This window comes from Corvus moneduloides, chromosome 4, assembly GCF_009650955.1.
Source record: "Corvus moneduloides isolate bCorMon1 chromosome 4, bCorMon1.pri, whole genome shotgun sequence".
Lineage (NCBI taxonomy): Eukaryota > Metazoa > Chordata > Aves > Passeriformes > Corvidae > Corvus > Corvus moneduloides.
The window spans coordinates 46224054-46237493 of record NC_045479.1 but is presented as its reverse complement, the minus strand read 5'-3'; the positions used below and the strand labels follow the sequence as shown (position 1 = coordinate 46237493).

General features: G+C 37.0%; 1 protein-coding gene across 1 annotated transcript in view; it reads left to right on the top strand.

Moving 5' to 3' along the window:
- The window catches only part of CNTN1 (contactin 1), a 228115-nt gene extending 214960 nt beyond the window's left edge, over nucleotides 1-13155 (top strand). Inside the window, exons 23-24 of the mRNA XM_032105945.1 lie at nucleotides 929-1085; nucleotides 10581-13155. Coding sequence (XP_031961836.1) covers nucleotides 929-1085; nucleotides 10581-10660 — 237 coding nt within the window. The 3' untranslated portion in view covers nucleotides 10661-13155. The remainder of the gene's footprint in view (nucleotides 1-928; nucleotides 1086-10580) is intronic.
- The last annotated feature ends 285 nt before the right edge of the window (nucleotides 13156-13440 follow it).

Here is a 13440-nt window from a genome sequence, read left to right as displayed (position 1 = left end):
AACACTGGGGCATTGAAATTCATTTGGGTGGTACACCATATTATGGAAATGTTCATAGAAGTGACTGCAACAACCTCATTTCCCATATGATCACATTTATTGTCTGTTGGCTTAAAATAATGCACAGAAAAGCTGTACATTTTCTACTTTTTCCTTACATCAGTATGCATTGTTCCAGTTTTCCTTTCCCATCTTCATAGGGGCTACAGTTCCTGGAACATGAGTTTTTAAAGTCTGGGAAGGTAGAGGAAGGGAAGGGACCTCTACCATCATTAGCTGCAGTTAACTCTGTAACCACAGCAAGTGTATATACTGAATTTAGGCATATGGAAAACTTCAGATATTAATTCCTGTTTAATTTTGCAGCTTGCTTGACAGTAAGAAAATTAGTATCATGGTCTACGTTCGCAAATTTGATTGAGGAGTTGAACTCCTTGCTGGGAATTGCTAACAGTGTTTCACAGAGTTTATTTCAGAAAGAAACGGGATCATTTCTAAAGGTCCCACAAGACATATACCATCCCATTTGCAATAGTTTAGCATCATTGAGAGTTAATAATAAAATTGATTGTTGTTTCATTTATGAAAATGGTTATAAGTTTTATGTCAGAAAACCCAGCTGAGTTCTCATATTTTTATTTGATGCTCTCTGCCACCCTTCATTATTATTCTCCATCACTTAATTACTTACTTTGAATGTAAGCACTGAAATTATTTTTCAAAAGGTGGCATAATTTTGTAACAGAAAATGAAGAAACATCCTGTCTAGATTCTCTAGGTTTTGAGATACATATATATATACACACACACACAGAGATTTCATATGAATAAAAACCTAATACTTTTTTGTTGACACACTGTACATCTATAAATGTATCTTTGTGGAAATATAACATTTCAATAACTATATTTACTGTGACTTTCCTAGGTACTTTATAGGCCAGATGGACAACATGAAGGCAAGCTGTTTTCTACTGGAAAGCACATGATAGAGGTCCCAGTCCCCAGTGATGGTGAATATGTTGTTGAGGTCAGAGCACACAGTGAAGGAGGAGATGGAGAAGTAGCCCAAATAAAAATTTCAGGTGAGCAGATAACTTCCCTTCTTCTTTGCCAGACTCCATGGAAATCTTGGACTGAGTGTTTTCCTCTTGTATGCTATTGAGAGATGGGCACATCCAAAGGTGGAAAGGTAGCCCTTCAGCAGTGACTGCACTGAGAATAAGAATTTATCTTGAAACATTTCTGAGGACTCACAGCGCACACAGGACACTTCAATAGCAGTCCAGCTCAATCCTGGAAGCACTGCCAATCTTCCAAATATCAGACTGCTGCTACTGGTGCCCCCAGTTAGGCTGCCACTGCTAGTAGTGTCCTACAAGCATAACTGCATGGTGCAGGCCTCAGAATCTAGGTATCAGCTTGCAATAACCCCATAGTTCCTAGTACCTTTTGCCTCTATCTCATTCCTTTGTCAACTGTTGCTAAAAGGAATGTAATAGGGAAAAGAAGTGGTCCACAGTGATCCACAGACCACTTGCTGGGGAAGTTCCACTTCTCAGTGAAAAGGGGATTTGTGGCACAAAAATAATAAATAAGCAATGAGAAACTCCACATGCTCTAGTTCAGAGTGGTCTGGATGATTGGTAAAGAAGAGAGGGGACCATGGCTTAGGATAATTCAAATTGTGCTCAGTGTTGACTATAAATACAAGTTCAGATATGAATATGGTCTGCACATCTCTTTCCTGCTAGTTTTTTATTTTAAGTAGTGTCTTGGCACAATTTGGTATGAAATAAAGCATATGAATTGATATCAAGGACTTGGATAGTGTCTTTGCAAGATTGTAATTCAGACACTTGCATTGTGTTCTTGCCTTTTTAATTTAAAAAATTAACTTGGGGAATAGAAAGGATTAAATGTCAACAATATTCTTGTCACAGAAGCAATGCAACCATTATTGTGGCTTTTAAAAAAGAACAATGCTTTTGCCATATTATTTGTACTGTGAGGGAAGCTGCCCATTCCTAAAGGAGTGGACTTCCCATCCACAGATTTTCTATAATATGCATAGTTTATATCACCTGGTGTGAACTCATGGGTATCACCATTTTTAGGTTTGTATGAAGTTTGTATGTTGTGTGTAATTTGTCCCAATGATGAATCACCTGCACTGCTGACATTTTTTTGCCTAATTTTATTCTCTATGTTTATCTGGCTTTAGGGTCTGGGCATTGTTTCCTTTCATAGGTTTTGTCAGATTAAAGAGTCTTTATGTGTCTAATACATTCTTCCCATTAAGAAATGTATATATACTAGCCAAGTGACTAATCAAGTGTTAAAACTACTGCGTTCCTTGAATTTTCCATGATTACATTTTCTTCAGGTCTTAAATAATTTCATCAGCTCTTTTCTTCACTTCTCCAGCATGTCAGATTTTCTTTAGGACTGTAGACACTATATGTGCACTGCTTCAATTCAGCTGTCTGCAGATAGTCTTGCGTCCCCACACTAAACTTCTTCCATTATTCATGAAAGGCTTTCATTAGGCATTTATTACCTTGCATGGGGATATGAAATGGTATTCATCTTGTTTGTCAAACATTATCTCTAAATCCTTCCTGGAATCCTTGCTTTCCAGAATACAGTGTCTCATCCTTATCTGAGTCGCACCACAGTGTCATGTCTCTTTTTAACTTTGTGTTTAATTTTGCCTGTGACTATGACAAAGCACAGTTGGTTTGTATGGCTCAAGTCCCTGTGCTGTTGGAATTTTTACATGAATGTGTTGTTGTCTCTGTTGCCATTTTGGTTCCTTAGGTGTTTACTTCTGCTGCTTTTGATAAAAATATTTGGATTACATTCAGTATACAGCTGTTCAGCCTGGAATTACAGTAAAAATCCAGTGACCATTCTTCAATAATTGTGTTTTGAAATCTGCTGGTGACTGAATTCTTAATCCATTTAGCATACATGTTAATTGTGTGTATCATGTTCTATGAGACTATTTTGGGGTAGTAAGTCAACCACTTTAAAAAAGCTGTAATATATTGTGTTATGTTATCATACACTGGGGTAATCAGTGTACCATAATATAGCTTATTTTATAAGCCGCGAAAATGTTGAGGCAACCGCTATATTCAGGACATGTTCTGGGTATCTTTGATACAAACATGCATTAAAACCTGCCACTGGTGTGGTGCAAAGACCCTTTAGGTCATAGCAGGTAGATTACTTCCCAGCCTGAACACATTGTGTCAGTACAATGTTAAGCCCAAGCCAATGAGTCTTGCCAGTATGACCTGTCCCAAGCATGCCTGTACAGAATTAGCACCACTGGCAGAGTTAGCACCCTACACATGCTAGTTTGCAGAGTTTTGTATTGAACTGTCTTCCACACTGCAGACAAGTTCTCATCCATAAATTCTACCATACACCAGCTAGAGAGACGGACTGGGCCTCTGGTGACCTAGACAGAGGCAGCATTCCCTGTATTCGGTTTAGGAAAGGTTGAAAAAGAGACAAAAGGCAAGGTAATCTCTTTGGAATACATAGTATACAGCAAATTGGGCAAGATTTTCAGGTTATTTCTAGGCTGTTTTTCCAAACAGCAGAACAGCAGTAGTTTTAACACCTCTGCATGTCAAATTATGTCTGCTAATTTTTATTCTTAAGGAAATTTTCCAGTAATGCATCAGGGTTTAGAATAATTGCCCCAAAAGAATGATAGAGGAGTGAATTTTTTCTTTTTTTTTAGTTACGTTTTTTCTCAGAGAATTGCAAAGAAGATGTAGTTTAATAGGAATGCATATTTTGGTGCTTGATTGACCAAAATGGAAGTTACATATTTACACAAAGATGTAAACAATAGCTAAAGCAAAATGTAAGACATCTTGCCAAATTCAGAGAGGAATATTGCCTTACATAACCTTTAGACATCTGATTCCAGAGTTTGCAAACCTACCTAATTTCCTGCAGAAGCGCATGGGGAGAATTGAGCAGCTAGGGTAGAGATTCCGAATAGCCTGTATGCTGACCAGGAATGGCCAGATCTTAAACAAGGAGTGTCTACGCCAGTGTGTCATCCAGATGGGTGTTTTCCTGCTGTTCACTGGGTATCAAAACCAAAGTAATCTACGTAATATGGCTGGCTTAGGTGTCTAAGCTTCCATTATAATCAGTTGTCATCTAGGGTGTAATTCAGAATGTTAAACAAAGCCTGTAGCATTTGAGATGCCCCAGGTTACCAGGGACATCCACACAATTCTGACAGGCATTACATGATATACAGGGGACCTGAGGCCTTCTGGATAGGCAGGTGGAGGCCAGGCAGGACACCAGAAGTCGTCTTTTAGCCTGTATTTCAGGTTCAGGAACACTAACTGGCCTTGAGGTCTTAACATAGGAATTAAAATTTTAGCATGTTTTAACTAATGTAATTACATTTGAAAGTCAAATGGAAAAGAAACTAGAAATAGATTTTCTTTCTATCTCAGTTCCTTCTTTAAGGAAAAAACTTCCTTTTTGTTTTCCTCATCTTCTTCCTTCTCACAGAAAACCCAGTCACCTGCAAAAGGGGGAAGCAAACATCCTGCATCTACTTTGCTCTCATATAACCAGTCAGCTTCCAACAGGATACACTATTTTAGTTGACAGTGATATAAAAGAAGGTTACCACACACAGCTATCTCGTATGCATTTCTTTTTAGTGAACATCTTTAAATAAAAGTCCTTATCATAAAATCACTCTCTGTATATGTGCCTAGCTGCATTCCAGCATACAGCTATAACCAGTGTAAAATACAACCATGAACTGTTGTAATTTATTGGTCAGTGCCTGTTGTACAGTAAAGAGCTTGGGGATATTTTTCAAGCCCGTTATAGTAAATTAATGAGCTACACAATTTAAAGTTCATTCTTGAGTTACCACAACCAGATGAAGGTTTGAACAACTTGTTTAACCAATGGAGTCTTTTTCAACAGTTAATTACAGGCTTATCTGTTTCCTTTGAAATATAATAAACGCTGAGATTTTTTTTTTTTTGGTCTCTTGCGTGGTTTTTTGATTGCAGTGCTTTGTCATATTACTAATATTAGTGTAATCAAAACAATCTTGCAATCAGTAGGAACTAAAACCATATGGTGCTTGATTCCTTTTTTGCTTCACTTTTGTAACTGCACTGGCCTCAGTGCAGTTGCTTTATGCCAGAGTAAGGAAAAATAGAATCAAGCTCTCGAATTTTAAAATTTCATCCAGAGTGGGAGAGAGGGGAGGGTTACTCTTCACATATGGATAAATACTGAGGAAGAAAGGAAAATACTGTACACCTTCAGCTTCACATGTGAAATCAGGTTAATGTCTCAGTTTAAATAGTGATATGGAAAAAGAATAATTTATGTATTGTATATGCTTATAGCAAGAGAACAGAATTACAGTTTGTCTGTGTTCACTGCACACATATATACACATATGAATTCCATTTGCCACAGGCATGTTTTAGGATCCTGAAATAGTATTTACTTTGAAGTACAGCTCTTTCAAAGGAAAATCCGTAATTTTTGCCTGTACTAATTTACACAATCCTTTTAATTATTTCATCTTTTAATTTTTTCAATTACTGTTTGAAAGGAGAAAAATGTTTATTGCACATATCAATATCCAGTAAGTCAGGTGATTGTTCGCTTTTCATGTGGTATAATCAAAATCTTTTGATTGTGATTTGAAAATGTCCATCTGTTACAAAGATTATTGTAGTAGTAAGAGGAGGAAAACACTGGTAAAAATTGTAAGTAGTGCTGAAGAAAACAGTGTCTAGCTGGCCATGACAGTCATTTGTTACGCACCTTGGAACTTCTTATGCATCTGGTGCAAGAATAGAGCAAAAAACTTCTACTGAATTAAAAGTACATTTTCGAAAGAGCTCTCCTCTAAAAGAAGAGTGATTTTCAAAATGCATTTGCTGTTGCCTCATGACTCAAAAATTACGTAGAAAATACTCAGAATACCCTCTAACCTGGTATATACATATGCTTAAATTAACACATTTTGTTCTCTGGTATTTTTCTTGATTTTCCTTCATCATCACATTTAATTTATTGGTATTGCCTCCTTCCAGGCCTTAGTTTGATTGAATAAGGTGACAATTCCATGCATTGTAACATACTCAGTGATAGAACAAGCATTTTCTTGAAAAGCCATATTCTCATTCATTTCCATTTTTTCTCTTTTTCTTCTATTCAAACTCAAAGGTTAGACAGATAGTGGAAATATTTTCAGATCTATTTATGTTTTCTTAGTCTTCATTATCCTGTGATAACCCCCGTTTCCTTTCTTCTTTTCTGCAGTGACTTTAATGCCCGATCTAAGATTTTTTTCTGCCTTGCTAAAGAGCAAGGCCAAATTGAAGCTGATCTGGCCTGTTGGACTAATTTATTTTCTTTGCTGCTTCTCAGTCCATTATTTTCATTGTCTGCATATTTTCCATGTTGCTCTCCAGCCCTGGGTGCTGCTTATTCCCACTAATGGTTCCTTGCGGTGCTGCAGTACTCAGGGAGCAGAGGGAGGGAGGCTGTGCCACCCTTTTGCACCCAGAGAGTTTCTGCTATTTGCCTATTGCACCATGTGGTTTTTTAAATGTGGATTATTTGCAAGTCAAAAAGAGTGACACATCTGGTATATACTTGGGGTGAATTTATTTGTAAGAAAAATTCACAAATCCCTATTTTCTTGAACAAAGAGGAGTAGAACCCTCACTCAGAAATTCCCAGACGTGCCAGCTGGCCAAAGAAGATCCACTGCCTAGGTCACAGGAGAACCACCTCATGTTATTATTTGTTGTATACACAGCTTTAAAAGAGTACATTTTATAAAAAGAATATTACCAGTGGTCTTCTACTTTGCTCTCCATGCAAAAGAATCTGTAATGAGTATTAATATATGTGAAGGGAAAGGGGTATTCGAGAAATAACCTATGTTTGTTGACAACTAAGTAATAACACACTGACTGAAAATTTTCTGATTTTTCTCAGAGTCCAGGTCATCTTTTCATTTTGGCAGCCCAGGTCTGTGCCAGGGCTAGAGTCAATGAAAAAGAAGCCATGGCTGCTGCCTGCTGACAATGCCAATGTGCCAGGTGCTACTGCCAGAACAAAACAAAATGTTTCCTTGGGTCTGAATTTTCAACTAGGAGAAGGCAAACTTACACGGTGGGGTGGAGAAACCACCCAGACCGTCAGCAGCAATTCAAGTACGTTTTTCTTAGGATAGTTGAAGCCATTCCACAGATGCACAGCAAACCTTAGCACAGCACAAAGCATGAGCAGATGGACAGACAACTTTGTTTCCATCCCATGCATCTACTCTGCTGCAAAACCAGTAAATCACAGAGTTGTGAATCACTCCATAGCGCCTTTCTTGAAATGTTTATGGCACAGGCAAGAGGAGAATTTCCTCGTGCACAAACAAAGGTTTCCTAGACAAGGGAAAGTTGGATGCATGATTTAGTAATGATGCCAGTGATGCAAGATAAGTATATTATAATTAGTTCAGTTATTTTCCATTTACCATGAATAGGGATAACAGAATTTAAATCATGTCAGCTGATGCTACCTACTTCTTTTGCAGTAGTCTTTCATGAAGACAGTATTCCCAGCTGGGACAAGAGGAATTTCTTTTCAATAGCCAGTTGAAAGAACAACAAGCCCACCTCTTTCTTTTATGCAGTTTAGTTTAACCTGAAGAAATTAGATTTCTCCCATATCTGTTTTTCTGTTCTAGCTGAGTAAATATGAAAACACTGAGAAAGCAGATACAAATGAAGCCTAGTAGTTGATAAAGAAACTGATGACTCAAACAGGCAAAAATACCTTCTTTTTTTTGAGGTGGCCTATTTTTTTTCCCACTGAAGTGGACAAGCTTAGTTAGAAGCAAGGAGAAACAGAAGCAAGGAGAAACAGAATATGAGAAGGCTTTGCAATTAACCTTTCTTACAGTAAAAAGAAGGGATAAAAACCAGACAGCCTTCTTGGAATATAGGTCCTTGGATCCTGGACCAAAAGGAGAGTATTATTTACAGGAAAATGGGTAGGAGTTTGGTTCAGAAAAAAACAAATTTGTTTTGCAAAACAGACACAAAGGTAGACTGTCATGAATGAGTTTTTAGGTTGTTCAAAGAATCACCAGCAAAGGTATCAGCAAAAGCAGATTTAATATAAAAATGAAAGCAAAACAAAGTTTGTTTGCAAGGTTCACTCTTCTACTTACTAGATGGACAAAACACACAGAGAAATCAGACTAAAATCTGAAATCATTCAATCTAAAACTAAAATCAACCTAAAATTATGTACATGGAGGCAGGGATTGGAAAAAGGTATGGATGGGCAAGAGTAAGGATAAAAAGGAATAAGGGAGAATCTCCGGTTGTATCACAAGGTTTCAAGTGGACCCCCTTGCCAAATGCCAAATTTAAGGCATGTGTTTTGTTTATTTGAAAGAAATGAGGACTCTTGATAGTAAGTTCACATGTGGTGCGTTAGAGTAGTAGTTAGGTAGTGTGATGCTGATTTGGTTTTGACACTGACTTTGATGGCTTTAGTTTGCAATTACTTGCACACTGGATCCACAAAATGCTGGTTGAGAGGAGAGATCACACGTTATAACACTGAGGAGAGAAAGAATCTTTAGGAACTACATATATCCAGCTCATACCTGGCCAGACTTCAGAGGAAGCTTAATAATCCTTCTCTTTTAATTTACATCCACATGTTTATTTGTACACATCTATTAAGTCTTTATCTGGCATTTCTCTAATTTTTAGAGGTTGTTAAAACTGACAGATCACAATTGCATTACTGCACAGAATTAATCTTGTAGTGTGTTCTTAGACAAAACTTCTATTAACTTTCATTTGTGAGCCACGGGAGTGTACTGGCTGTCATGCAGTGGCCAGCAGTGTTTCCTGTAAAGTATGGATCCTTACATGTAGGTCAGTAATCTAACAAGAAAGAAAAAGATTATCTGTTTAATGTGCATTTATCCCGCTAATGTTCTGTTAATGTGCTGTCTAAGGGTAGGACTTGCTTTATTTAAGAAAGCTGGTAAATACATCTCTGCAGCAGTGCCTAAACTTTGTAAGGAACCACTATAATGAGGTGAATTGCTACCTGTTGAGTCTGGAGCCAGCAAGCACATCTCAGGAAGATTTATTAGTCCTTTCCCTTGTAGAATAGCAACATGCCAATACAAGTTTCCTCATACTTGCTCATTCTTCAACTTCACTCAGCAACCTTTTTGTCTCATTTTCCTCCATTAGAAGTGTTCAAAATATGTGTGTCTTTCCAACTGCATTATCCTAGTCTGGCAAAAGCAGAATATATTTTCCGTGGATATTCTTAAACACAAAACCTGAATTTAATTTTTTTTCCTATGGCTGTTCATTCATTAAGAACCACTACTTTGATACTTAGGGATAGAAACTTATCTTTGTTTGATTAATGTGCCTCATAAATCACTGAAAAACCCAGATAAATATACCCCCATACTTTCGGTTTGTCGTGCTGTGCTTGTTTTTAGGCCTGCTGAAATCTCTGCTGTTCGGTTTGTGTATTACCTTCTCAGTGTGGTTTTTCTTCATCCAGCATTTTCTGGAGAGCTGTCCAGTGGGCTTGTTCCAGCAGTGCCTCAGGACTGTCACCACCAGCTGCAAGCACTTCTGTCCTCAGTCTGTGTTCAACAGCAAGATGAGCGGTTAAGCTGGGTCCTGCACTGCCCATCTACCATCCTGATAGAGACAAACCCTCTCTCAGATGAAAGAATAGCCAGTTCTCAGGCTCCTTTGGCCCATCTCCAAGACTGACAGCCAGGCACAATTTGGCTGGGCTATTTTCTCATATAGATGCTTCTTAACAGGGAGCTGAACCATAGCAACACAAACCACTTAACAATAGCAATTCTTATTTCTCTTTGCCAGAGCGAGTCATGTAAAGTTTGTAAACCATAGATTAAGATTTTATGTCTTAAAATATTTGTTTAAGAAAGACTCTTGTGACTTTAACAGACATAAATGCCACACTGCTAGAAGTCAGCCATCTGGATTTTGTAATCTGGCAGGTAAACAAACGGACCAGGCTCTTTGACATCTCTCAGATTATTGCTGTTCGTGTGAGCATTAACATTTCCAAAGGTGTCTCTTTGCTTTGTCACATTTCAAAGACTCCATTAATTTTGTTTTCACATGCTTAAATATTTATTTTGACCTTTTGCCTCCTGGTATAATAACCTCCTGGCTTGTCGGACTGGCCAAATCAAAATACACTGATGTGTCCTGAATGGCCTTTTTTCTTGTATAAACATGCTGCATAAACATGCAGCTCTTGCAGAACAAAAGAGTGAGTCCTCCGCCGTGCTGTAGCAAGTCTCTTTGTCCATTTCAGATTATCCATACAGGTAGGGGCTGTGCTGAGATCGGCCAGCTGGTTTCCAGCCTCCATACTCTGTGGACTTCAGGATTATTCCCCCCACTGCAAGTAGAGCTGAAGTAAGACCAAGACCAATATTGTGTTGTTGTCTGTTTGATGCACAGGTGCTGCTGTTGGAGTACCGACTCTGCTCCTGGTCCTAGTGGTGCCTGCCCTGGGTGTCCTTGCTTGCTCGGGATTCTGAATGTAGCTGGATTCACCTTGTCCTCCACCTAACACAAAGGACTCCCTTTGAAGATGAGGACCACGATTCTTTTTGATTCCTGTGGCACCATCCTAAGCCAAATAAATTACACTTTAAAAAGAATTACCCTACCGATTTCCTATGAACTTTAAGAGGACTGAGGCATCCAGGAACTCCTTCATGAAGTAAATCAACTTTTGAGCGGCTAAGAAATATTTTTAACTTGTTCCAATATGCCTTATAAAACACTTATGCTGATCTGTGACAGTTGCATGATTCGGTCCAATGGGGCAAGTTACAGTGTTAAAACCCAATAACATAGGCTGTACAGTGAAAGTAAAATCACCATACGTAGGTGCTTTAACTTGAATAACAAATTGTGAAATATAATAGAGATTGAAATGTTGATTGTATGTGATAAATGTAAGAGTACTACGTCTGTCTGTACTATCCTATATGTTTTGTGTACTGCATATTTTTGAATAGCCCCGTCATCATTTATTGGGATTACTGGTTTTTAGAGAGACAGTCAAAGCAAAAACATTTCATTATTTACAGCTATATTTCTTGAGGTTACTGGATAGAATCTGAAAGAATTGAAATAAAAGTCGGTGATAAGGATTTTTTATTTTAAATATGTTCATAACACCCGAGACATGGATAGCATGCTCAGCTTAAAGTAATTTACCTGTGCTTCACTGGTGCGAGATTTCTTATATTCTTTTCTTAAAAGAATTCTGTTGAAAAATTCTGTTACAGTAATTGTTACTGATTTTGGGAGTCGAATGTCAGCTTTCAGGGAAGCAGCGTAATGTATTGGTTTTGGTTTAGTCTTATTCCTATTGTTATTATGAAGGTAGCAATATAACATGTAGGAGTTTGGAGATGAAGTCCATGCTAAGATCAGCCAAGTGGACCATGAAATGGTAGGAAACATAAGTTATTTTTTAAAGTGAAAAGATTTAAAATATAAAAAAAGGAAAAAGGTATACAATAAATGGCAAAAGCAGAGTAGCACAGTAAAAAAATATTATATTTACATTTTTATGCTGCAGACGCCAGGTGTTACCTTCCTGTATTGAAGGCGTACATTTGGGAGAACTATATGCTTTTTCAAGAACTTGATATTATTCTAATGTTCATAGTGTTGTAAATAAGAGTTTTAAAGTTCTGAGACCATTTCTCTATTTGATAGAGTACTGAATGATCCAACTGTGTGTTAGTACGTGAAAGTCAGATCCCAACTGTTAGTCAAAGCTACATGTTTACTATGGCCTTTGAAAAATGGGAACTCTATTAGAGATAATGTTTTTGTTCTGACTGTGTCTAGAGTGTTTCAGTGCTGGGTTTCTTTGTTGGTTTGTTTGGGTTTTTTTAAGTTGTTAAAGAAATGCACATTCCTTTCATTTTCCATGGTATGCTGGGAATTAGTTTGAGTGTGAATGATGAAGAAACACAGTGATGTTGAATCAGCTGGCTCAAGTAATAGTGCAATGTCTGATGCTTCAAGAATTATAAGCTTTGAATCATATTTTATTAGCACAACCTTGCTAGCTACTTAGAAATAGATTTTATCTTTTTAGAACTGATACTGTAGAGGTCCGTAATAATATTTACATGAAGCAAGGATAGGTCTATTAATAATTTACACCCTTTTCTTTTATTTGTATAATTTTGTACTATATATTTACATGTAAAAGTGTAGAGTCTTCATTAATAAATATCAATAATACTGTTTTAGTTTAATTTTAACTATTTGTTACAAGATGAAAATTTTTTAAATAGGCAGAAGTGATAACTCCCCTATAGAGGAAGGTCAAAGTGTCAAACACTGCTGAGTTTCATAAATTGTATAATTATTTGAAAGAGAAATGAGCTGTCTTCATACATAAGAAACTAATATGTAACTGTAAGCCTTCTGTAAAAAAAAAAGGTGTTTTATTGTGTTTCATTTGGTTTTGTTCTTTTGCAGTATGAGTCATTTTTATATAATTATACAACCACAACTACATCTTTTGCCAAATGCATGATTGCCTTTTACTTTTCTAATACATGGTGTAAGAAGCAAAACTGTTTCATTTTTGCATGGAAGTGACCTGGGATGGAACGCCACTTCTCTTTTTTTAAATCAGCAACACGGATGAGGTAGGTGTCACATACTGATCAGATAGCTGGAGAATTTTCTGTTTCACATAATTGTGTAAATTTGACTGGGACCTTCAGTTTCAAATTGTTGTCAAGAAAAACTAACTAATGTATCATCTGCTTTAAAATGCAAGGTTCATAATTAAAGTTTATATAGATAGACATACTTGGTGTTTCTTTATATTTCAGGAAAATTGATATTGCTATTATTTGATACTGATGAATATTGAACTGGTTTTTTAGTTACTTTTTATCTTTTTTTTTTCAAATAAGTAGAACAGGACTGTGCTTTGTCCTTTTTATGAATGAAAAGTAAATGACAAATAAATGTATTAATGTTACTCAAAGTATTATAACTGTCTTTTGAATTGGAACTTTCTAATTTCATAGCAGTGATGTGATCATCTGTGATAGTAAAGGTGTGGATAGAATGAAGTGCTGTGTATCCCTGCCCTGCCTTCTTGTGACTGTTGCTGGCATTTAAGAGCTTTTCTGGCTGTTTTGCTTTGATTATAGGTGATAATAGAAGTATTTTCTTAAAATCAGTAACAGAGAGCATCCTGAGAGCTTTTCAGCATTTTTGGAACCAGGGGATAACTTAGTAGAGTATTTTTTCAGGTAACATTTTCTATTCC